The following is a 25118-nucleotide window of genomic DNA, read 5'->3' as shown; positions in this document are numbered from 1 at the left end:
AGAACTCATCAAGGGCAGGGGATACTTGTTCTTGACCGTGATGTCATTCAACCCCCGATAATCAATACACGGTCGAAGAGAGCCATCCTTCTTACCCACAAAGAAGAATCCTGCCCCCAGGGGTGATGACGAGGGACGAACGAGACCAGCAGCTAGGGACTCCTTGATGTAGGTCTCCAAAGCCTCACGTTCAGGTCGGGAGATACTGTATAACCTTCCCTTGGGGTAGACAGCTCCAGGGAACAGGTTGATGGCACAATCATATGGTCGGTGGGGAGGGGAGTGACAGAGCCTTCTGCTTACTGAAAACTTCCCCCAAATCGTGATATGTCTCGGGAACCAGGGACAAATCTGGGGGTTTAGCCTCAATCACCTGACTGGGAACCGAATGGGGGCAGGCAGTCTTGAGACAGTTAGCATGACAATCAAGGCTCCAACTCGTTACCTTGCCCGTCACCCAATCGAACGTGGGATTGTGTTCCTTCAGCCAGGGGTATCCAAGGACCAGAGGAACATGGGAAGACGGCAGAATGAAGAATGAAATCATCTCAGAATGATTCCCCGACAACCGCATCTTAACCGGTTCAGTCCTCATCGTGATACGTGCCAGACTACTGCCGTCCAGAGTGGTAGCTTCAATGGCTTCCGGCAATTGCTCCTTGGAAAGCCCCAGCTGTTCCACCAACTCGGCATCTAGAAAGCTTCCATCGGCACCTGAATCGATAAAAGCGTTAATCGCTAAGCTCTGATTCCTGTTCATAAGGGTAGCCGGGAAACGGGGTCTGACAGAGGTATTGAGAGGTCGAAACTGGCTCGCTAAAAGTCCTCCCAACTTTAGCGAGCCGCGCAGTTTGACGACCCGACTGGAACCTGAGAAGCTGATCGGTTGGACGGAACCCATTGCTTCTCCCTCCTTCGCTCTCGGACTCGATTATCCACCCGAATAGACAAGGCTACCAAGCTGTCCAGGTCACTAGGCTCCGGATAGGAGATCAACTCATCCTTGAGCTGCTCCGACAGACCCTGGTAAAAGGCCGCTTGCAGAGCCTCCTCATTCCACCCACTCTCCACAGCCAACGTCTTGAACTTCGATCACGAAGTCGGCCACGCTGCGAGTTCCTTGGCGAAGCGAAAACAGGCGCCTAGCTGCGTCCCTCCCTCGGACGGAATGGTCGAAGAGCTTCCTCATCTCGGCCGTGAACCCCTGGTATGAAGCCATGCAGGGATCCTGTCGTTCCCAAACGGCTGAAGCCCACTCCAGCGCTCGACCACGCAGCAACTCAATCACAAAGGCTATCCTAGCCTTGTCTGTGGCATAAGAGTAGGGCTGTAGATCGAACACTAATCCACACTGCATAAGGAAGGAACGGCATCTTCCCAGCTCCCCCTCATATTTATCCGGCGTCGGAACCTTGGGCTCACGGAAGGACACAGCTTCAGAAGCGGCAGGCGAGATGGGTGAAACCGGTAGTGGATCCTCCACCGGACACTTGCGTTGGTTCTGGACCTCCGTCAGACCGGTAGAAAGGTTCCGAACTGACAACGCGATCTCCTGTAGTACCGTGCTATGATGGCCCAACATCTTCTCCTGCTGGGTAATGGCATGGCGAACAGAGTCCAGGTCCGCTGGGTTCATTACTGGCCGGATCGTTCTGTCACGAGTTGCTAAGCCAGAACCCAGAAGCAGACCAGGACAAGGTAAGTTGAAACGAAGGTGAGTGTTTATTTACAAATTCAAGAGTGATGCTGAATAATCCAGGGAACAGAGCGGGCGGCGTTGATTAGTTGTTGGGGGTGCAGTGGTTGATCCCATCCTGGGTCGGCAGCCGCCGACCACCAGGCAGAGGTTGGATGAAGGTTCCGGACGGGTGACTGCAGATGGAACAAAACGGGGGTAAGTAAGCAACAAACCAACAAGGTGCAAAAACAACAAAACTAACGCTAGGCTCTAAGACTGATACTCTGGTAAACCTACTGTTCATGGCTAACGATCCGGCAGGGAATGGATGTTAGGCCAGAGCCTAAGAAGGGTGATGATCAGGACCAGGTGTGCAGATTGCTGATGGGATGCAGGTGCGGAAATCAAGAGAGCTCCCCGGAGCGTTCCCGAACCCTCGGGAAACTGGAGATCACGAACAGAAAAAACTAGTCCACAGACAGGACCCGACTCAGACTGCCGGGATCGTTACACCAAATTCACATAGAAATGTGTGTTATAGATCTGTAATTCTCATTGAAAGCAAGTCTAAGAAGCTGTAGATCTGTTCTCTGTCTGATATTTCTAATCTTCCCTTTCATAAGTTTCGTTTTTGCGTATTTTACTTTCGGTTTTGTACACCAGCTTCAAACAGATGAAAATATACTGAACAAAAATAGAAACACAACATGCAAAAATGTCAAAGGTTTTACTGAGTTACAGTTCATATAAGGAAATCAATCAATTAAAATAAATGTATTAGGCCCTAATCTATGGATTTCACATGACTGGGAATACAGGTATGCATCTGTTGGCCACAGATACCTTTAAAAAACGTGTAGGGTTGTGGATCCGAAAACCAGTCAGTATCTGGTGTGACCACCATTTGCCTCATGCAGCGCGACACATCTCCTTCGCACAGAGTTGATCAGGCTGTTGATTGTGGCCTGTGGAATGTTGTCCCACTCCTCTTCAATGGCTGTGTGAAGTTGCTGTATATTGACGGGAAGTGGAACACGCTGTCGTACACGTCAATCCAGAGCATCCCAAACATGCTCAATGGGTGACATGTCTGGTGAGTATGCAGGCCATGGAAGAACTGCGACATTTTCAGCTTCCATGAATTGTGTACAGATCCTTGCGACATGGGGCTGTGCAGTATCATGCTGAAACATGAGGTGATGGCGGCGGATGAATGGCATGACAATGGGCCTCAGGATCTCGTCACGGTATCTCTGTGCATTCAAATGGCCATCGATAAAATGCAATTGTGTTAGTTGTCCATAGCTTATGCCTGCCCATACCATAATCCCACCTCCACCATGGGGCATTCTGTTCACAACATTGACATCAGCAAACAGCTCGCCCACACAACGCCATACACGTGGTCTGCAGTTGTGAGGCCGGTTGGATGTACTGCCAAATTCTCTAAAACAACGTTGGAGGACACTTATGGTAGAGGAATGAACATATAACTATCTGGCAACAGCTCTGGTGGACATTCCTGCAGCCAGCATGCCAATTGCACGCTCCCTGAAAACTTGAGACATCTTTGGTGTTGTATGACAAAACGGCGCATTTTAGAGTGGCCTTTTATTGTCCCGAGCACAAGGTGCACCTGTGTAATGATCATGCTGTTTAATCAGCTTCTTGATATGCCACACCTGTCAGGTGGATGGATTACCTTGGCAAAGGAGAAATGCTCACTAACAGGGATGTAAACAAATTTGTGCACAAAATTGGAGGGAAATACGTTTTTTGAGTGTATGGAACATTTCTGGGATCTTTTATTTCAGCTCATGAAACATGGGACCATCACTTCACATGTTGCGTTTATATTTTTGTTCAGTGTACAATATTTTTGATTATGGAAAATATATTTAATAGCGGTTTAGATGGTACAATGATTCTCTACACTATACTTGCTTGTTTTGTACAATAAACAAAAATTTGGCAAACTATTAGAATTTTAGCAACCAGGAAATGGCAGAGAGATTTCTGCATTTTGCACTTTTAAAGGACCATTGGCCGACTTCAGTCATTGTAACAAAATGACAGCCCAGTTGCTGTCCAGTCCCACTACAGTCATAGATCAATTAGGGCTGTACTGTTATTATCATGTAATTATCATGTTCCACTTCAAATCTCATGCAGAATAGATACTCCACCTCAGAGTCATCTGTTGAAATCCTTCAACTACATCAAATGCCCCCCTCTATGATTTACAACCTGAGAAGGTTACATTTGGCCGGAGCCAGTGAGGGAGAGCTGAGATTTAATATTTATTGTTTATTTCACTTTTGTTTACTATCTACTTCACTTGCTTTGGCAATGTTAACATACGTTTCCCATGCCAATAAAGCCCTTAAATTGAAAATTGAAATTGAAATTAAATTGATAGACAGACGAAGGGTAACCTAAGGTAGCAGGCGTAAAAGAAACGCCTGAGCCGGTTTACGGGCTTCGCCTGTTCCGCTATGCTTTTCCCCAAAACGGGATGCTTCCGGTTTTAAACACCCAGCTGAAGTTTTAGGAAGGAGAAGTGAGGCTGGGTAGGTGGAGCTAATGCGCAGCTGCTGATACTCGTCAAAAATTGCAGGGCAGGATTTGGAAACTGAATGAACGGTGAGCAGAGGTCCCTTCACAAGACATGGACGCCGGCCCTCAAGTATCCTTATGTAACGCGAGGAGCCCGAAAACAACAGGATGCTCAACAGATTCTCGAGATTTTTCGGCGAATCTTAAACCTATTGTGTTTGAGATTAAATATTATAGCGTTCGCCGTCGTCTATCGAAGAGATAGGATATTACTCCTGGACATATTATCCGTTCTGGTGTTGTCATAGTTGGAGTTGGAATTATAATATCTATTTCCACTTGATTCGGTTGGTGAGGCGACATACTGTATCTCTAAATACGAGATTGGGTGGACACTTCACTGACGCTGGACTATAATTTATCATAGGCGACTTTTCTATAGTACTGGCATTCTACACATGCTTGCATTGGAGTGAAAAGGCAGCTCGACGGGCGGGATAGCGTGGTCCACTTTTATCCCTGTGTCGCCCGAGTTGGTCAACAGTTTAAGAAACACCATTCAAAAACACTGAATCGTGGACTCATATATTCCCAAAACGAGCGGAGCAAATAACGGACGGAATAATTATGTTTGAACATTTTTGCCTAATGATTTTTCCTAATCACAACCGTTTGTTTGCTACCGTTTGTGCCCACTGAATTAAACCCCCATATAGGTCGGTTACGTCAGTTCATCGGATAAATTGGATAACAAGAAGTTGTTACATTGTTGTAATATTGTTACAACTCTGTTAGGGAGGAAACCCTCCAATGCGTTCTATCTCCGCGATATGTGATGACATCCTTCGTTGCGCTCGGTAATTTTGAAACCGTCTCTTGTCTTCTTTATTTGAACGGGAGGAGATCAAAGGAAATTCGCTTTCTATTTCGGGCTGCAGTTGTTTTGCATGATGTACGACAGTGAGGATGTGGTGGGACTCACCCCTAGTCCGAACCCGTTTTTAACTATGGATTACTACCACCAGAACCGAGGATGTCTAATCCCTGAGAAGGGCCTCGTACCTGGGGCACCCCGTACCTTCAGCTCGTCCATCAGAAATCAACACTGGAATGGATCAAACCACTGTATGTTGATGTCCACTTTAATTGTTCTCGACTAACCAGTAATTGATTGTTGAAAGAAACATGCATGTACCAAGGCGCACATATAATGTAATCTGTAGATATTACGCGCATGCCATGATGGGTGCTGTGGATTGTTGCACGATCCCGCGTTGTTATAATGTTTCGCTCTTCGGTAGGCTTCATGTTCTGTCTCTGTTTGAAGTTATTTAATGTAGGCCAAACTTACTTTTGTCGACAGTGCATCGTCAGATCAATTTAATTATTTGAACTGGTATACTTAGCCAACTCGTTACATTATATCGCCCTACAACAGTTTATCATCGTGAAAACATGCAGCATTTATTTGCAACATCTTAATAACATTGTGGCAATGCGTTCTCACCACCGTGTTACATTTGTTTCAAATTGCTTGCAAAAACTGAAACCATGCCATGCTTGAGGCGCCTTGTGACTCATTACTATGTGGCCATGTCTGTGTTGCTATACTAGTGTTTATATATTCAACGACATGCTATATATAGCCAAGGCCTACTTTCTCACATGGAAGAAAAAAGTAGACCTAACCATATTTACATTTTAGTCATTTATCCAGAGCGACTTACAGTTAGTGAGTGCATACATTTTTTTTTTTTTTTTTTTTTTTCATACTGGTCCCCCGTGGGAAACGAACCCACAACCCTGGCGTTGCAAACGCCATGCTCTACCAACTGAGCTACACGGGACTGCATATCAAGTAACATTGCCATACAAATACATTTTAAATTATCTTTAATGATCAGTATGACCGAATAGATACACAATGCTTGCAGTTCTTTGCTTGCATATATTTTTTACAGCCTTTATTGGAGTTGAACGTCCAAAGATCACACAATGGGTAGGATAGTAAGGTCATGTATTTGTAACTTGCTGACTCATTCGTCTTTTTTATAGTAGCCTACACGTCACAGTGTATGTGTCTTGTGAGGAGAAGCTATCTTTTATATTTAAAACATGTCTGCTCCAAATTCACAAGAAGTGTGATGATGGAACAATTCCTGGTATGTGCTCACAGTACAAGTGTGACGTTTTGATGGTCAAAGTCTGCCTGGAAATGTGGTCTCCAGTGATTGTTTGGACATGTCAACAGTGCTAAGCTTGTGTAAGCCTGTTGGAGGGATCATTTGTTCACTGGCTCAGTTCCCCTTTCTCATGGAGATGGCTACAATTGACCCAAGTATATATGCCCCTCTGAAGGGGGCAAAGAGGTCAGGAAGACACAGAGGGCCACATCTTAAGGAGGTTAAGATTTAGTCTTACTCCAAAAGATAATATGGTAGCACCCACAATAAAATATTATATATATATATATATATATATATATATATATATAGATATAGATATATAGATATTCTACAATCTGGAAAAAGCTTGTTCAATAACAACACTTGGGCATCTTTGATTTAAACTCTGAGAGATATATTATTGCATGCTCATCCCTACACTTTTAGGTCTATTTTGATGTTGATAGTTGCTTGTTGTGGTCATGGAGAATGAAAGTTGACCAGAGCCCTTTCTCAGTTTCAGCTGAGTCAGACAGTCAGAGCCGCTCTTTGAAGGTCTCCCATAGCAATGTCCTCATGAGAGAACAACCCTGCTGGGATCTCAACAGGGTGTTGCGTTGAGTCACAAACCAGGGTCCTGTTCAGTAGAGACTAAATGTTTTGGAACTGAATGGAACAGAGAAGTTCTTGCTTACCTGAACTTGTCCAACAACTAGAGGACTGATTTTCATTGCAAAACCTTTTGCTATACGTTAGGGCTGGGCGATATGGCCTAAAAATCATATCTCTATTTTTTTCGGACTTATGGCAGATTCACGATATAGATCTCGGTTATATATGTATTTTTTTCTAAAGAAGCTTTGTTGTACAATTTAAAGGTACAATACACTGTATTTCAGACAGTAAGTAATAATCTAATGAATTCAGGACTTGTGAAGTTATACCTAGGCTAAATATAAGCCTTCCACAACCATAAGACCCAGTAAGAATGTATTTTTATTTATTATAGTTTAATCTGCTTTTTTGCAATAATCACTGATCTTGCTTTCAAGTCTGTTTATGAAAATGCCCTTTTTGTAAAAAAAAATAATACCAGAACCATGCATAATGCACATTCACTAATAATGACTAACTTCTTGTAGCAGGCATTATAGAAAATTAACACAGGTCTCATAAACAATCTCTCAAGCACAAGCTCATGTGCTAGTGAGTAGCCAGCTAATCTTTATATTTCAAGTTGATCAACTTTGATCTACTTGCTTGCTAACAAGGTAGAACAGTTGAACTGTTATGAGAATGAGAACAAGTTGCCAATTCCTTATATAATTGTGTTTTGTGCTTATTGCACATTATAAAACACAGACTTTGGCTAAAATGCTGCTAACGGTATGTGGTACCACAATGCCTTGTGTGACAAACTAAGCATACATTTTCCAGAATCAATGTTCATTGATACTCTTGTTTTAGTTCTCTGCTCTGCTTGCAATTTGAGGAGTTGAGACATAAAAAGGGTATCGTTAAAAAGGTTAACTTCTCCTCTATTACAGTAAAATAATTGTTCAATGTGTTTCAGTGTCCATATGAGCGATGTTTCCGGTGGACCAAACCTCAAATGGAAATAGTGAGTTGAATCCGCTTGTCAGATAGGAGGAAGTGATCTCTCATCTTTGTTGTTGTGAGTGGCAGGGGCTTGGTGTGTGTGTGTAAATTGGAAGGTGCACAGCCTACAAGCCATTGCACACAGCACAGAGGAGCGAAGGAGACGAGACCAAGAAGACAACATGAGAACAAGCGGACATAAACGCTCATAAAAACAGAACAAATTAAACGTTGATTATTGCGATATAGACATTTGGAATATCGCTCAAAAACATATATTTGAATTAATCAAATTAATTTGATATATGGCCCAGCCCTACTATACTTGTGCCTTAATGAACAAACCCGACCAAATTCACATATAAATGTGAATTATAGATCTATCATGCTGCTTGAAAGCAAGTCTAAGAAGCGGTAGATCTGTTCTATGTGCGCTATTTCTATGCTTCCCGTGCTTACGTTTTGTTTTTGCATCTTTTATTTATGGTTTTGTACACTAGCTTCAAACAGCTTAAACAACAATATTTTTGGTTATGGAAAATATATTTCATAGCGGTTTAGATGGTACAATGATTCTCTACACTACACTATCTTATTTTGTCACATAAACTGAAATGAGGCGAATTATTAGAGTTTTAGTAACCAGGAAATCGCGGAGTGATTTCTGCATAGTGCAACTTTAAAAACAGCTCAGAGATCCAGACAAACTGTTATGTGAAGACAGGCCCTGTGCAAAGCTGCCTTGCCCTCTCCCTCTCTCTCTCTCTCTCTCTCTCTCTCTCTCTCTCTCTCACTCTTTCTCTCTGTCTTGCTCTCTCTCTCTCTCTGTCTCTCTCTCTGTCTCTCTCTCTGTCTCTCTCTCTCTGTCTCTCTCTCTCTCTCTCTGTCTCTCTCTCATTGTGCTCTGTCTGAAGGCCGAGGATGACTAACGGTGTTGTATTGTGCGCCCAGCAACACTCACCAAATATGCAGCAGCCACCTTGCTAAATTGAACTATAGCCCCAGCTTTTGCCAGACTTTTTGTAAGGAAAATAAGCCCCCATTCGATTCATGAATGTTTGCCGGGCGCCCTGCCGCTGACCATTTCATGCCAAAACAAACCTGTGGCAATCGCAGCTCACAAAGAGGTAGACAGCCATTCAGTCCCGGCAGTAAAGTGCTATTGAGTGAAGTGCCATTTACTTCAGCCCTCCTCGGGATAATCCCCCAGAGCACTCAAGTCAGAAAGAACGGTTATTTTGAGCTTTGTCTCCCCTCCCCAAGCCGTTCTCACGTATAGGTCACTTTGACGTAGAATGGAAGTCGTTGGGTTTCCTGACACTTCAGTGTCTTTATTTATTTCGGAAGTGTTTTATAAAAGCAAGCCTTAACTATTATTATTGAATTGAGTGATATTGTTAGTCGTAGGATAAAATAGGGCAGGAAATAAGCCACCCAGTCTGTCTGTTTTATCAGTGTGGTCCTTGAAGGAGTGACTGACAATAGTAATTGGATAGCCTTGATGCTTGAGCAAGCTCAGACACTTTCACTGGCATGAAAGGTCTCCGCTTGAAAAATGAAAAATCCTTGTAGGAGTGTATGAGCAACACCTAGTAAAAGCAGGTACTCAACTCAAGCACCCTGCCTCACTGTTGGCAAAGTCACCACACCTCATCAGGGCAGCGAGAGTCACCATCCAGGACAACGAAACTCGGGGCACATCAATCACAGGTTGTTTGAAATGTCCTCCATCATGCTGACTGCTGCTGCTGCCCAGAGAAGAGTCTTGCAGGCAGGGGAGGAGACAGGAGCCTGGAATGAGATGGCCCTCTAGAGCCTGGAGTAGAACCACAGACCAGGACTTTGATAGCCTGGACCCAGATCTGTTGTGCTTTTGCGTACTTCATTGGCAAGGTGAACATTTCTCATGACAATTCCATTAGGAGTTGAGCAGAACAGACAGGCTCCCAGGCTAGGACTTCGATACGTATTACACTGTTGTTATCAACTATGTTGGCCAAAGGAAATGTGTTTGTTCCAGGATTAGACTTTCAGCCCATCTCCTCAATTCCTGGACTAAGTCTACCTTTATGTCCATGTCTTCACCATATTAGAGGACCAACCACCTCAAAAAATATAAAGTTCATTTATATTTTGCATTTACAATGCATTAGCAAGCATGCATAAAGACAAATACAGTCAAGTCTGGTTTGGTGGCCTGTCATTCATCCTTAAAAAGTCCTGGCATCCAAAGACGAAACACTGTCACCTTGAATTTCCCTTTACAGCTGCCTGCCTAGATTCCTCCAGCTGCCTCTGGTCTAATGGCTCTCTGGTGTGGTGTGTGTTTGGCATGGAGTGTGTGTGTGTATCTGTGTGTGGAGCTACTGGGATCCTGACGGCCGTTACGGCACTCCTGTGGCGCCTCAGAAAGGAAGTCCTTACTAAGGAAGACCATGTGGCGTTTAATTGTTTCCCATGGACAGCGTTGCTCCGCGCCGGCAGGGAACAATCACCCGGCATGGAGGAAGTGGAGAAAAGGCAACATGAGAAGGAAAGATAGAAAGAAAAGTGTGGTAGGTGAAAGAGAGGGATGGAGGTAAGAAAGAGAGGAAGAGAGAGAGCTGGACATAGAGTGGGAGGACGGGAGCGAGCGAGCAAGGGACAGACATAAAACGAGGAAGCAGGGAGTAAGTAGGAAGAAAAGTAAGTGGTCGTTAAAGAATGTTCCGGTCTACTGGGTCTACTGTGGCTTTTGGGGGTTGCAGTTTGCGCTCCAGACAGCGTGGCGAGACCGCTGTCAAATGCAGATCTCGCGGACAGGCAGGCGGGCGGCCTCTCTGGCCCTGCCAACAGCCCAACACGGCTGGCAGCGTCTGCTCGGTGTTCCCGTGGTTTGGCCGACCAGTAGTAGGCTGGCTCTGCATTTAAGAGATGCGAGGATTAAACAGTCTGGCAACAGACACTGGAGTCAACAAAAGCGGTAGCGGCTGCAGTCTCCTCGTGGCCACAGTGTGTAAATAAAGCCGGCGTGTAGCCCTACTCCCCCTCCCACGTCTTTGCCATGCGGTGTGTGACGTCTTAGACGGGGGTGCGGTGCTTTCTTTAGGGACTGCCAGCTGGTATGGGATCTAGCTGTGGTTTTAAAGCGAGGGCCTATTCTACTGTTGCTGCTGCAGCTCTGTGTTTTGGGGCCTCCCCTCTTACCATGAGTAATAGCCTGTTGAGAAGGGACATGTGTAGAGCTGGGCTCCGAATTCAGAAGTGGCTACTCAAACTTCAATGGACTGTGTCCAAAACAAAGGGGATACTGTTGTCTAAAGAGATGAGTGCACAACTTCGTTGTGTTGCATGTGTTAGAAGCGGAATGCAGAACGCTGGAACGCTGGAACGCTGCGCTTTCGAGGACTAGAAATGTTCTCGTATAAAGTGCATTTGGGAAATGTAATTGATTTCCGTCTCATTCACTTCCCTCTTGTGCTCATGTTTTTTTTACACCCACACACATTTCAGCATAAACGTATGATCCCATCTTTACTACAATGCAACTCTATTTACCCCACGCTCTCACACACACACAACCTCTCACAGAGCACAGTGCCCTCTGTGGCAGAGACAGACGCACTCCAGTACCTGCAGGCGAACCATTAGCCTAGCTCCTCTGTAATCAGGGAAGGCTGACAGACACTAGCGCTCATCATCACATCATATACCGCACTGAGAGACAGAGAGGACCAGAGGGCAGGATTTCACAACCCCGTTTGGCGGCTTCTCTTCCACCCCAGAGCCCACGTCCTGTGCCAGTACGCTCCGCAACCACGCCTGCTTCTTTTAACACCTCTTTAAAGAAAAAAAAACAAATAGCAGCGAAACCACAAACTCCCATTTGGATAAGATCATCTGCTAAATGACGTAAATGTAAATGTTAAACTCTCGCTGAACAGGCTGTTCCTAGAGCTAGTGCTAAGTCTACTTACTAGCAGACGGTGTTGCACAACTTAATGATTTAATGGCCTGACAGCCCTGTTGTTGTGGTGCCTGGTAGATTAGAAAGTGGTGCCTGGTACTGGATATGGCATGGTGGGGTCTGTTTGGGATTATAGAGTGGATATTGGGAATTGTACTGTCAGTTTAGTGAAGGGAATTAGGGAGTGTTGTGTCTGGGGCTGGTTGGCCCATGGTTCTGTTAGTCCTCACAGTGTTGAAATGGAACTACGGGGTCCTTCACTTGAAATTAAATATTGCAACACATTATTTATAGTGTACTTTAATCATTCAAAACATATCTTGTACCCTCTAGGTAACTGTTTAGCTATTATTAGCATGTGTCCATGTTTTCGGCATGTCCCAAAAAACTTTCCACCGACCTTCACCTTGATAAAATGGCTCTGATGTGTTTGAGCAGGGCTGTATCAAAAGCCTGCACGCCCAGTAGCTCTCCAGACTGAGGGTTGACCACATGTGTTTTATACAGTTGCCTAACAGGTATTCTACTTTGTGGGAGGTGAAGTGCCTTGCTCAATGACAGGAGATGGTACATGGGATCAGATATCAGAATCCCATTGTTGATACCACATTACGCTAACTGTTTTATACGTACAATTGTTGGTCATGGAAATTTGGTTAAAAGTCATGGAGAAGTCATGAAATTCCATCTGTCAAAATGTGTATTAACCCTGCTATTAGGATTGGTCCACTCCAAGTTAGTGTTTGGGTTGCAACGAGCTTAGCTTGTGGTGGAATGCAGGTCTATAGCTTTTGGCCTAGAATAAGTCCTGAAGTGTCTGATGTCTGTTTTGGTCTGAGGGTTTGTTTTTCCTCTCAATAATCCACTCCTCTCTGTCCTCTGTCTCCTTTTATTGATCAGGACTTTACTCAGAAGTGGGAGAGCTAAGGGAAGGGATCTGGAGCTAGATGGAGGTCTATTTGTGCTGTGCTAAGGCGGATTTGAAGGGCGCCGTGCCCAAGCACACTGACAGTTTCTGGGCTACGGATAAACCTACCTAAGCCACTCTCAGCCTGTGGGCTTGGGCTGCTCTCATACCCCTAAACCACTGACTTCCATTGTATCTTTCTCACTTCTTTGTGGATCACACTGAGCTAGGAAGGAAGGAAGGAAGGAAGGAAGGAAGGATATGGTGTGAGCGATTGGATAGAATGAATGAAGTGAAGGCAAATAAGGGTGATGCAATAGTCTTATAAGAAATTAATTATCCAAAAAATGTAGGCTATAGCTAGTCTATAGCAAAAAGTATAGCCGATGACAAATGTATAGGTTACATTAAATGTAGATGCAACCAAGACCGTAAACCTAGCCAGCTATCAATCCATATGATATTCCTTCCCTCCCATGGAATTCCCCCTGGCTTCCCTCAACACCACCACTAAGTAATATACATGTGCTGCTAACGCTAAGTGCTAACTAATGTGAATTGCACACAGGCATAACTTGTGTAGTTTGAGCAGCACTTAGAAAGAGCAGACCAGACGGCTGGGGGGATGGGAGCCATCTTCTCTTCTGTTACACGCCGTTAAAACACCAAGGAAAAGAAACTGAAGAGCGCTTGTAAAATGTGGGCTGTAAAAATAAGGGAGGGAGGAGAGCCTGCGGGCGAAACCTGCACTGGCAGGGGGCCCAGAGGGGAACAAAGGTGGGTGGTGTCTGCTCAGAGTGGCAGAGGGCATCAGGAGTGAGGGAAGTGGGATATATGGGGGCAAAGGGGGTGGAAAGGAAGGGTGGCTGCCCATCATGGAGTTAATTTCCAGCAGAAGTCCCAGAGAGGGTCAAAGGTCAGAGGATTCAGCCTGCAACCACTGCTTATCAGTAATGTAGTCAAGTCACTAAACTTAGAGTCCGAGTCCCAAGTACCTAGTGTTCGTGTCCAAGTCCGAGTCCTTTATACTTGAGTCACAAGTCCCTTGGTAGTGCTAAAAGCTGCGGTCCAACCGTTTTTACTCGAGTACTACAACACCGCTGCTTATCCAAACACACAAGCACACGTATACACACCAAACTCCATTCCAAACTCACTAACACACATACCCACACACACTCAATCCCAAACACACATGTACACACACAATCACACACTCTGTGCCAACCCGATCCCATGAAAGCACCCATCACCCATCACCCTCTCACCTGCTAGTTAATTATGCAGATGAGCTCCGTAGGGTGCTTCAAATTAGCACATTAGCCTAATGAGCCGACAACCTCCATCGAGTTACCACAACGACCGCTTGACCCGGTGAGTCGTTTGAACACCACCGTCTGAACCGACGCGGTCATGAACAGGAGACTGTGTGGCTCAGTTGGTAAGAGCACAGTCGTGGGTTCAGTTCACGCAGCCATCCCATGCACATACTAAAGTGTCTTCACGAACAGTAGCCTGTACACCACTGGTTGGAGTATCAGACCGCAGTCAGAGGAAAGAGAATACACTGATATGTTGGAGTGTCCTTCTCCTGTTCCTGTTGGTGTATTGAATCATCTGTCTGCTAGGGTGATTCTGTATGGCATTGGTATCGAGATGTCTCTCTACCTGACCCTTGTAGGTAAGAGGAGCTAGTGTAAACATGTAGCCTACTGTAATTGGCCAGGGGGCATAGGTTGGTATGCTTAACTATTCATGGTATACCACAAGACGTTATAAAAACGTATTTTTGGTTGAAAATACGTCTTTCAACTAATTTAGCTCACTGGGGTGGTGCTGCTTGTCCTGATCAAGTATAGATGCATGTATATCTATGTTAAGAGAAGAACGTGGCCATTGGGAGAATCCATAGATCTATAAAAGAAGTGAAATGTGTTTTATTCCATCCATCCTATCATAGCACCCCTCCCTCTTTTTCTCTCTTTTGATCGCTCCCACACTCTCGCTCCCTTGCTCCCCGCCAAAACCCATCCTATATTTAATGTCATTGCCAGAAGGGCGTGTGCGTTTGTCAGATCTGCAAGCGCATGAACATGGAGAATGCCATTCGTCACCAGCGGAGATGAAAGCGCAGCTTCAGTTAGGCGCTCATTGGAGCGAGAACTCAGGGGAGGGAAGAGAAGGTGAGCGTTCGTAAGCACTTAAAATTATGGATTAAGGCGACAGAGAAACAACTCGAGACAAATGTAATAATAGCTGGCGTCACCTCCCAAAGACAGAATAATAATAATACTATTTCTGCTATTATGATGAAGCTCATCTACACATCCACATGTTTATTGTACTTATAAACTCTCTCTTTCTCTCTCTCACTCACTCACTCACTCACACACACACACACACACACACACAGTACTTACCGTATACTAGCAGACACACAGACACTTCACCTTGGGGCTGTGGTTGCCTTTGGTTAAAGCTGTGTGGCAGCTTAAAGTAATGCTCCGGTACTTTGGTGACTAAGAAAGTATTTTCCTAACTTCCCGGTTTGGGCTGGATGTGTCTGTGTAGTTCATACTTGCATAATCTATGAGCAGAATTACTGTCTTACCTCAATTAACCATGAAATCCCTAGTTTGGAAGCAATTGTTTTCTTTAAGCTGTGCCGCACCATTTCCCCTACATTTCCCCCCATGTGGGCCACTAAAAAGTATATAAAAGTACCGGAGAATCTCTTTAATTCAAGGGCTAATAAAAGGGATTGTAGGTCAAGCCACACTAAAGAAAGTGTAAACGGACCAAGCCGGTCGGCCTGCCAGCCGGACACCCAACCCCCCCTGCTCCCCCCAGACCCGTCTCCCCACATTGAGGAAGTTAACCTCATCTTTCTCCGCTTTCTTTCTTTTCTATTTAAAAAATATATTTTTTTTGAGCTTACAGCGGTCTCCCATCCCGGGACTAACCAGGCCCGACCCTCAGGGTGGTATGGCCACAAGCATATTTTTTTGAACTCTGAGTTAGGTCCTTTGGCTTATCTGCGCCACCCAGGACCCCTTTTCTCTCTCTCTCTCTCTCTCTCTCTCTCTCTCTCTCTCTCTCTCTCTCTCTCTCTCTCTCTCTCTCTCTCTCTCTCTCTCTCTCATCTTCCTGGCCCCCTCTTCTCGCTGTCTCTCCCAACCCCTTTCTTCCTCCTCTGTTCTGTTCTGTCTCTCTCACTCACTCTTTCCACCTCTCCTGTCATACCATTTACATTAAATTTAAGTCATTTAGCAGACGCTCTTATCCAGAGCGACTTACAGTTAGTGCATACATTTATTATTATTATTATTAATTTTTTTGGCCACCCGTGGGAATCAAACCCACATGTCTTTCTCCCTCCTCCTCTCCCTCCCTTTCATCTCTCTCTCCTTCACCTCCCTCCCTGCCCTCCTCTATGGCCTGCAGAAAGCCGCTGTCCCGTTTGGTTTAAGGGTCAGGCTCAGTAGCCAACCCCCTTCCCCCACTGGGTTTGGAATGTGATCATTCCATTTTTACATTTACGTCATTTAGTAGACGCTCTTATCCAGAGCGACTTACAGGAGCAATTAGGGTTAAGTGCCTTGCTCAAGGGCACATCGACAAATTGTTCACCTAGTCGGCTTGGGGATTAGAACCAGCGACCTTTCGGTTACTGGCACAACGCTCTTAACCACTAAGCTACCTGCCACTCCTCTAATGTGAATGAGAGAGTTCATTAGTAAAGGAGAGAGAGAGAGTGTGTGTGTATCTGTGTATGTGTGTGTGGCTGGAAGGGTGAGGGGGGGTGTAGGTCTAATGGTCGGTTCTCGTTCGTTAGGACAAACCAACCAACACTGCTTCCTTCCAGCCACACACACATACACAGATACACACACACTCTCTCTCTCTCCTTTACTAATTAACTCTCTCATTCACATTAGAGGAGTCTCAACATGCTCCTTTAAACAGAAGAATAACAAAGCAGTAGCCTTGGGAGGGAGACATTAAGAGACTTATTTACAGTTGATACACACAGTGATGCACATGAATGTATACACATGACACAGTGCTTGTAGGAAAGGCAAGCTGTGCTGACGATGCTTTGGGGCATTTAAAGGGTGTTGAGGTTCTTAAATCTCACACGCATGCTTGCTTATAGAGGCACACACATACAGACATAAACACACACACAACATTTGCTAATAGACACAAACATATGCTCATATCCATTCAGTCACACACATACATACACACACACCCCTACCTCTGGAGAAATCCCCCAGTGCTGCCTACCTCTCTCAGACATGGCCCAGCAGCTGCAGCTGAATGTAGGTCAGTGACTGTCGCTGGGAGATCACGGATCTCCTCAGCCATGACTGGGCTGTTTTAACATTGCTACTGGTCCTAGGTCAATCCCCTCAGCCGTGACTGTACTGTTTTTGTCATTAATACAAACTGTGAGACTGGCCCTAGGTCAGTTATGTTAGTTGTGACTGGTCTGTTCTAACATTACTACTGATCCTAGGTCAGGTCTGATAGTCGTGACTGGTCTGTTCTAACATTGCTACTGATCATGGGTCAGGTCTGATAGTCGTGACTGGTCTGTTCTAACATTACTACTGATCATAGGTCAGTTCTGTTAGTAGAGACTGAACTGTCATTGCTAGTCTCTCAGACTGATCCTAGGTCAGTTCCCTCAGCCGTGACTGTATTTTTTCTTCAATGCTACTCACTGTGAGACTGGCCCTAGGTCTGTACTGTTAGTCGTGAGTGTGCTGTTCCCTCATTACTGTGAGACTATTCTAGGTCAGCTCCCTGAGCTGGGACTAAGCTATTCCCTCATCAAGCTGTTCCCTCATCACTAGAGCCCATTGCTCTGTTTCAGGGTGAGCCATCTAAAAACATGCAGAAAGCAAAGCAACGCTTGTATGTTAAGAGTGGCGCTGAAAATAACTTCTCTGGATCAGGACACACACACACACGGCTAATCTCATTACTAATCTTGATCTAATTAAACAATTTCCTTGTTTGGCTCCTATTTCCTCCTCTCAGCTTGGTTGTGGAAGAGGAGACGAAGACAAGTCATATCTGTTTTTAGCAACAGTTCAGTTTGTTTCCAGCCTTTTAGAGACAGACCGATATAGCCTGATCCTCTCCCCCTCCAACGTGCTGCTGTTCCTTCTCACACTTATTAGTTTGTTTTCTTGTCTTGACTTATCTCCTTTTCTTATCTCCACTCCTCAGTTTGGTCGAGGGGTGGAGGAGCCACTGGCAGTCATTTGAGTCTTACCCAGCTGAGCTTTGCCACGCGATGAAATAGGCTATTTCTGCCCACAGCGGCTGGCTAGCGCATGCCTGAGTAAAAACCATGACACAGCCACACTGAGGCCTCCAAGGCCTAGCAGAAAATGAAGAAGAAAAAGCGTAACAGTGTTCCCTGTTAACTTACTTTAGTCCATGAACGGTTTCAATCTGCTCTTGTATGTCCTAGACATTTGAAGTGATTTGTTTTCGGAACATTGTTTTTGTAGCAAAGGTCTGTTCTGATTTGTTTTCGGAACACTGTTTTTGTAGCAAAGGTCTGTTCTGATTTGTTTTCGGAACACTGTTTTTGTAGCAAAGGTGTGTTCTGATTTGTTTTCGGAACACTGTTTTTGTAGCAAAGGTCTGTTCTGATTTGTTTTCGGAACACTGTTTTTGTAGCAAAGGTGTGTTCTGATTTGTTTTCGGAACACTGTTTTTGTAGTTAAAAGTCTGTCCTGATTTGTTTTGGGAACACTGTTTTTGTAGTTAATGGTCTGTCCTGATTTGTTTTGGGAACACTGTTTTTGTAGTTAAAGGTCTGTCCTGATTTGTTTTGTGAACACTGTTTTTGTAGTTAAAGGTCTGTTCTGATTTGTTTTCGGAACACTGTTTTTGTAGTTAAAGGTCTGTCCTGATTTGTTTTGGGAACACTGTTTTTGTAGTTAAAGGTCTGTCCTGATTTGTTTTGGCAACACTGTTTTTGTAGTTAAAGGTCTGTCCTGATTTGTTTTGGGAACACTGTTTTTGTAGTTAAAGGTCTGTCCTGATTTGTTTTGGGAACACTGTTTTTGTAGTTAAAGGTCTGTCCTGATTTGTTTTGGGAGCACTGTTTTTGTAGTTAAAGGTATGTCCTGATTTGTTTTGGCAACACTGTTTTTGTAGTTAAAGGTCTGTCCTGATTTGTTTTGGGAACACTGTTTTTGTAGTTAAAGGTCTGTCCTGATTTGTTTTGGGAACACTGTTTTTGTAGTTAAAGGTCTGTCCTGATTTGTTTTGGGAGCACTGTTTTTGTAGTTAAAGGTCTGTCCTGATTTGTTTTGGAACACTGTTTTTGTAGTTAAAGGTCTGTCCTGATTTGTTTTGGAACACTGTTTTTGTAGTTAAAGGTCTGTCCTGATTTGTTTTGGAACACTGTTTTTGTAGTTAAAGGTCTGCCCTGATTTGTTTTGGAACACTGTTTTTGTAGTTAAAGGTCTGTCCTGTTTTGTTTTGGGAAATGGTAACTGCTGTTATTGTTGTTTTAGAAAGACTTCCAGCACATTGCTCCAGGCCCTTGTTTTTGAAAAGTATGGACACATTTTCTGAAACTATTAGCAACGATCGCTAGGATTCTTGTTTGAATATTCCTTAACGTTTTGGGGTTACCATGCTTGTCTGTTGCAAGCAGGGAATCCATTTCCCTATTTCCCCCATAGCTACCGACCATTGCTTTTCAAGACAGCCGTAATGTACCAGAACATAATGGAGAACACAAGTGGCCAGTCACAGTTCCCCCTCAGAGAAGATGGCGTGTTAAAGACACAAGCCAGCGCCCTGCCCCATTGCGCACATTCCGCTCTGCAGTCATGCATGATATGATGTGAGTGCTCTGGCATTTCACCAAGCCTCGTGGGGGTCTCTTCTTCTCCTCCTCCAGTCAGACTCAGAGAAATGCCCTCTAGCCCAGCTCTGAGCCTAGCTCTGAGGCACATGGCATGCTCTCGGCTGGCTGGGAGGAAGGATTTAGATCTAGCCCAGCTTTGGGGCATGACACGCTGCTGGCAGGCTGGGTGGGAGAAGTTCAAACCCACCTCTGAGGCACATGGCATGGTACACTGCTGGGTGGATGGAAGTAGATCCGCACACTTCAGAGTGAGGTTGGGGGCAGGTTGAAACCCTGCTGTTATCTCCCAGCACCACGGCTCAGATTCTACCTTATGTCCGCGAGTCCAAAATCACAACTGAGTCGCAGAAATGGGTTAAAATGTTAACAAAAATAAGACTGGAACGGTTTCAAAAAGTTTAGTGTCACTGATAGTCATTTTTGCAGCAAGAGGAGCGTCTGTGCTGTTTGTGGTTACAGAACTGATGACTGTTGTCATGGTTTTATGTTCTGTAATGACAGTTGTAGCTTAAGTATAGTAGTAATAGCATTGGTTGTAATTATGGTTATTGTTGTGGTAGTAAGTAGATGTACCAAAAGAGAGAACATCGCCATTTATTCTCTTCTAAAACCAAGCACAGTCTTTCCCTCTCCTCCTCTCCTTATCTGCCTCCCTCTCGGTCTCGCTCTCTCTCTCTCTCTCTCTCTCTCTCTCTCTCTCTCTCTCTCTCTCTCTCTCTCTCTCTCTCACTCACTCACTCACTCACTCACTCACTCACTCACTCACTCACTCACTCACTCACTCACTCTCTCACACACACACTGGTGAGTCAGCCAGCCTCAATAGCTCCAAGCAACTCCCTCACTCTCCTCCCCTCCTCCTCTTCTCTCCCTTCATCTCTTCATTCCTGGAGAGGCTGTCTGGGGCGAGCAGCGGTGGGGATGAAAGGCGAGGGGGAAGAGATTAAGACTTCAAGTGGAGAAGAGAGAGATGAGAGAGGGAGAGACTAGAGAGCTGAGCAGGGCAGGTCTGAGGAAATCATTGAGCCCATTGTTCCCTGAACTCCTCTAGGAGAGAGCGAGCGCGAGAGAGAGAAGAGGGAGACACTAGCGTGTCACAGCAGCAGAAATGGGAGAGGCACTGGGGTTTCCGTCTATCCCCCTGAGGCTAGCCAGCTAGCGTAGCATCACTGCCTTTGCTATACTTAGCTGGAATAGCTAGTCTGCCATAGCTTCACTTTATGACCTCTGAGCTCGATGACCAGGGTCAAATATGAAATTGTACAAATTTACAAAAACAACATTTTCATCCCCGTATTTTGAAAAGTAAAGGATGTCAACAGAATTGTTTTATTTGAGTTAAATGTAGTTATGTTAATTTATTCACGAAAAGAAAGTTCCTAGTATGAGACCAAGTAGGCTAATGGCCCAAAAACCTCTATACTTTGGGATTGGACCAGTCTCCAGGTTACTCTAATTCTGTGTCATGCAAGGTGATTAACCCAGATTACCTCTGCCAATATCCTACCACTCACCACAGCACCACAGACAACAGCTCAAGTGTTACACAACAACCATAAAAAAAACGTACAAATATCCCAGAACGAGGTCCTAACCTCCCGGGCCGACAGCCCGAATCAGCCCAGCCTGGCCCTAACCCAGCCTGGCCTAATGGACCAGAGTAACTGACCCATGGTACTCCCTCTGCACGTTATGCTGGGCTGGGCTGGTGGGATTACGATGCCATTGTCTGCTGGGGCGCTAATTCCTGCAGATTTAGCTGTCAGAAACAAAGCCCAGAGATGACATGGTGGTTAACACCCTGGTTCCCCCCAGTGGACTGTGGACTTGTGCCAGGCTTTAGCCCTATTCCCAAAGGCTTCACTGCCAGGCTTTAGCCCCGGTCCCAATGGTTTCACTGCCAGACTTTAGCCCCGGTCCCAATGGTTTCACTGCCAGACTTTAGCCCCGGTCCCAATGGTTTCACTGCCAGACTTTAGCCCCGGTCCCAATGGTTTCACTGCCAGACTTTAGCCCCGGTCCCAATGGTTTCACTGCCAGACTTTAGTCCCGGTCCCAATGGTTTCACTGCCAGGCTTTAGTCCCGGTCCCAATGGTTTCACTGCCAGACTTTAGCCCTGGTCCCAATGGTTTCACTGCCAGACTTTAGCCCTGGTCCCAATGGTTTCACTGCCAGACTTTAGTCCCGGTCCCAATGGTTTCACTGCCAGGCTTTAGCCCCGGTCCCAATGGTTTCACTGCCAGACTTTAGCCCCGGTCCCAATGGTTTCACTGCCAGACTTTAGCCCCGGTCCCAATGGTTTCACTGCCAGACTTTAGTCCCGGTCCCAATGTTTTCACTGCCACTCCTCTCCCCCGCTGCTAGCACTAAAGGGGGGAGAAGCCCCATGCTGCTGAGGCACTGACTGCTCACTTTGGGAGGGATCAAGGTGAGGAAAAAGGGAAGAGATGCACCATGGGTTTTTCTGGTGAATCTGCGGATGCAGAATGACCTCCAGATGCAGGACTGTGCAGGAAAAGGCAATTGTGCATTAAAACATTCCAACTGTTTGTTCACCAGTCATTGCAGCCAACCCCTCTGGCATCTTTACACTTTCACTCATGACCTTGGTTGCATACTGTAACCCTTTTTGCCTGTTTACATACAGCGTAATGTTCAGCAAAACAAAAGGATGGATCTCTCCCTATTCTCCCTCCAACAGAAAGTATTCTCTGTCAATAGTACGAGCCCTAGGGACCATTGAGGGTTATCTCATGTCTTTTTTCTGCTATGTAAACAGTCGTCCGGTCCACCAATCAGAGGCTGGGGGCCAGGGGCCGGAGCTTGGAGGGATGAGTCACCCTGTGTGTGTGTGTTGCTGTTGGAGCCTGTAGGTTGGGGGTTTGTTGGGCTGAATCCAGGCCTGTGACTCACACAGCACTGACAGTCTAGAGCTGGATCTGGAGAAAGAGTTGGCCTGGCTGCCTCACTGAATGACCTACATCCTGGCTGCCTTCTCTCTCTCTCTCTCTCTCTCTCTCTCTCTCTCTCTCTCTCTCTCTCTCTCTCTCTCTCTCTCTTCTCTCATGATCACACACATTCTTATACATATAAGCAAGCACACATACGTCAATGTACACTCTTGCCTCCACCCAGGTCTAACATGATGAGGATAGTAATGAGGAACTCTAATGAACGTTTCAACCATAGATTCTGACAACCATCGCTGTCCAAGACTAACCATTATCTTACACCGTCCACTAAGCTGAGATGTATATAGTATTGTCACGATACCAGAATTTTGACTTTGATACCAGGTTTAGTATCACGATTCTCAATACCATCGCGATACTCAATTCCAAAACGATACCACTGCAAAAAAAGAAGGCACACTAACCAAAGTCACAGAATTGCACTTGATCCAGACAGATAAACTCAGCTACTCTCTGTTCCATCGTTTGGCATCTTTTGAGTTAAATATCATTACGTTTGACATTTTTCAGAGACAGTCATGTATGCATTAATGAATCAATTATACAGTCATACACTCAAAAAATGTTTGGCAATCTAACTACATGACAACATAATGGTAATCATTTATTTGAATGATACATCTTTATTGATAAACAGGGTAAATCAATGTAGCCTAGGCCTATTCACAATAGAGGTGAATAAATATGTGTGCATGCCTTTTGTTAATGAGCTTGTTTTGGCTGATTTCATGGGGCTACAGATGACAAACAATCTCCTTCCCTTCCATTTGGGACCTATTTTATTGTACTTATCAACAACATTTACATAGAAGTAGCTTATTTTACAAATCTGCGCGCTGTCTCATTAACCAGTAATGACGTCATTCACGAGGCAAGAGGGGGGCGCTCCGGAGTCAGTTCGTGGAGGCAATAGAGAGAAATATTAATGGTGTCTTTCCACCATGGTTCATTGGACAAAGCCTATGGTGAAATTAATGCCGTTTTTTATGGCTTTTGGATAAACGCCAAAAATAAAGTCTGTGGTAGACACGGTCTTAAGAGATATTATATGTTTTGTTCTTTGAGATAATCTTAATCAGCCAACGTCACTTTTTGTGAATTTTGAAGCAATTACACTACCGGTCAAAAGCTTTAGAACACCTACTCATTCAAGGGTTTTTCTTTATTTTTACTATTTTTGACATTGTAGAATAATAGTGAAGACATCAAAACTATGAAATAACACATATGGAATCATGTAGTAACCAAAAAAGTGTTAACAAATCAAAATATATTTTATATTTGAGATTCTTCAAATAGCCACCCTTTGCCTTGATGACAGCTTTGCACACTCTTGGCATTCTCTCAACCAGCTTCACCTGGAATGCTTGCATATTATCACAAACAAAGTACCAGGGTAGTGAATTGATGTTAGCTTCAGCTATAAGCTAGAAGAAAAGTTAGCCTACAAAGCTGGAAGCGACCGGTATCTTCTTGCATTGTAAAGTGTTCTAGCCTGTATGGACATTGTTTTATGAACAGTAATGAACAGTTTCAACATTCCTACATGCATTATATATCGCGTTATTCAAGTGTGTTAACTTCTGTGCAGCATGAGTAGGGAGCTAACATGATGCAGTCCAGACTCCTAGTGGAGCAGGCACTGTGCTTTCGCGCTATAAGGGGGAAATCGTCTGTGCTGATAGACAGAGTTGATCCGTGAGACACATTTGACAGATGTAACAAAAATTCTAGTGCCGAACCGTTTTTGATGTTCTAGTATCGAGAAAGTACCGAAGTTTTTTTACATTTTGCCTCATCCTTGTTTTTAGTTTCCTCAGTCCGTGAGTTAGTCTTGATATATATCCCATATCTGTCCCTGGTTCCCCACTTGCATGACAAAACTAGAAGTTATTTTCTGTGAGAAGAGCCGAATGTTGTCTGTGAGAGGAGAGGAGTGTACAGTACGGTCACAGTGAGCCTTTTGAAGGGAGAGAAGAGAGAGCGAGGGAGGTTTAATAACTGTACCAGGATCCTCTTTCTCCCCCGGGGATTACTGCCAAATCCGCTGCGAGGTATGCAGCCGCTTCCCTTTCATGCTCTGCCCTATTTTATTCTCTTTATCTCGCTCTCTCTTTCTCACACACACACACACACACATACACACACACTCACATATCCCTCTGATTGTCTCTCTGTCTAGTCCCCCGTAATCCCACTCTTAGACACATTCACTTGTACACACACACACACACACACACCATCCCTCTTCTTCCTCTGCTTTTTTCCCACTTTCCTCTTCTACTGATTTACTCTATAACACAGACACCCCCTTCCCCTCACACTCTCCTCCACTGGCCTCATCCATTTACCTTGTAGCACTATAATGATTGGGGCTTTTCAATATTTCA

General features: G+C 44.8%; 1 protein-coding gene across 2 annotated transcripts in view; it reads left to right on the top strand.

Moving 5' to 3' along the window:
• Positions 1-25118, top strand: part of LOC121569690 (retinoic acid receptor alpha) — a 217917-nt gene that overhangs the window by 161299 nt on the left and 31500 nt on the right. Inside the window, exon 1 of one of the 2 annotated variants that reach the window (XM_041880838.2) lies at positions 4286-5359. The exons of the other annotated variant lie outside the window; for it this stretch is intronic. Coding sequence (XP_041736772.1) covers positions 5182-5359 — 178 coding nt within the window. The 5' untranslated portion in view covers positions 4286-5181. Of the gene's footprint in view, positions 1-4285; positions 5360-25118 lie in introns of those variants that run through there. 2 annotated transcript variants of the gene reach the window in all.

Source organism: Coregonus clupeaformis, unplaced genomic scaffold, assembly GCF_020615455.1.
Source record: "Coregonus clupeaformis isolate EN_2021a unplaced genomic scaffold, ASM2061545v1 scaf0027, whole genome shotgun sequence".
Taxonomy (NCBI): Eukaryota; Metazoa; Chordata; class Actinopteri; order Salmoniformes; family Salmonidae; genus Coregonus; species Coregonus clupeaformis.
Note: the sequence above shows the minus strand (reverse complement) of the source record. Positions and strands in the feature narration are given on the sequence as shown.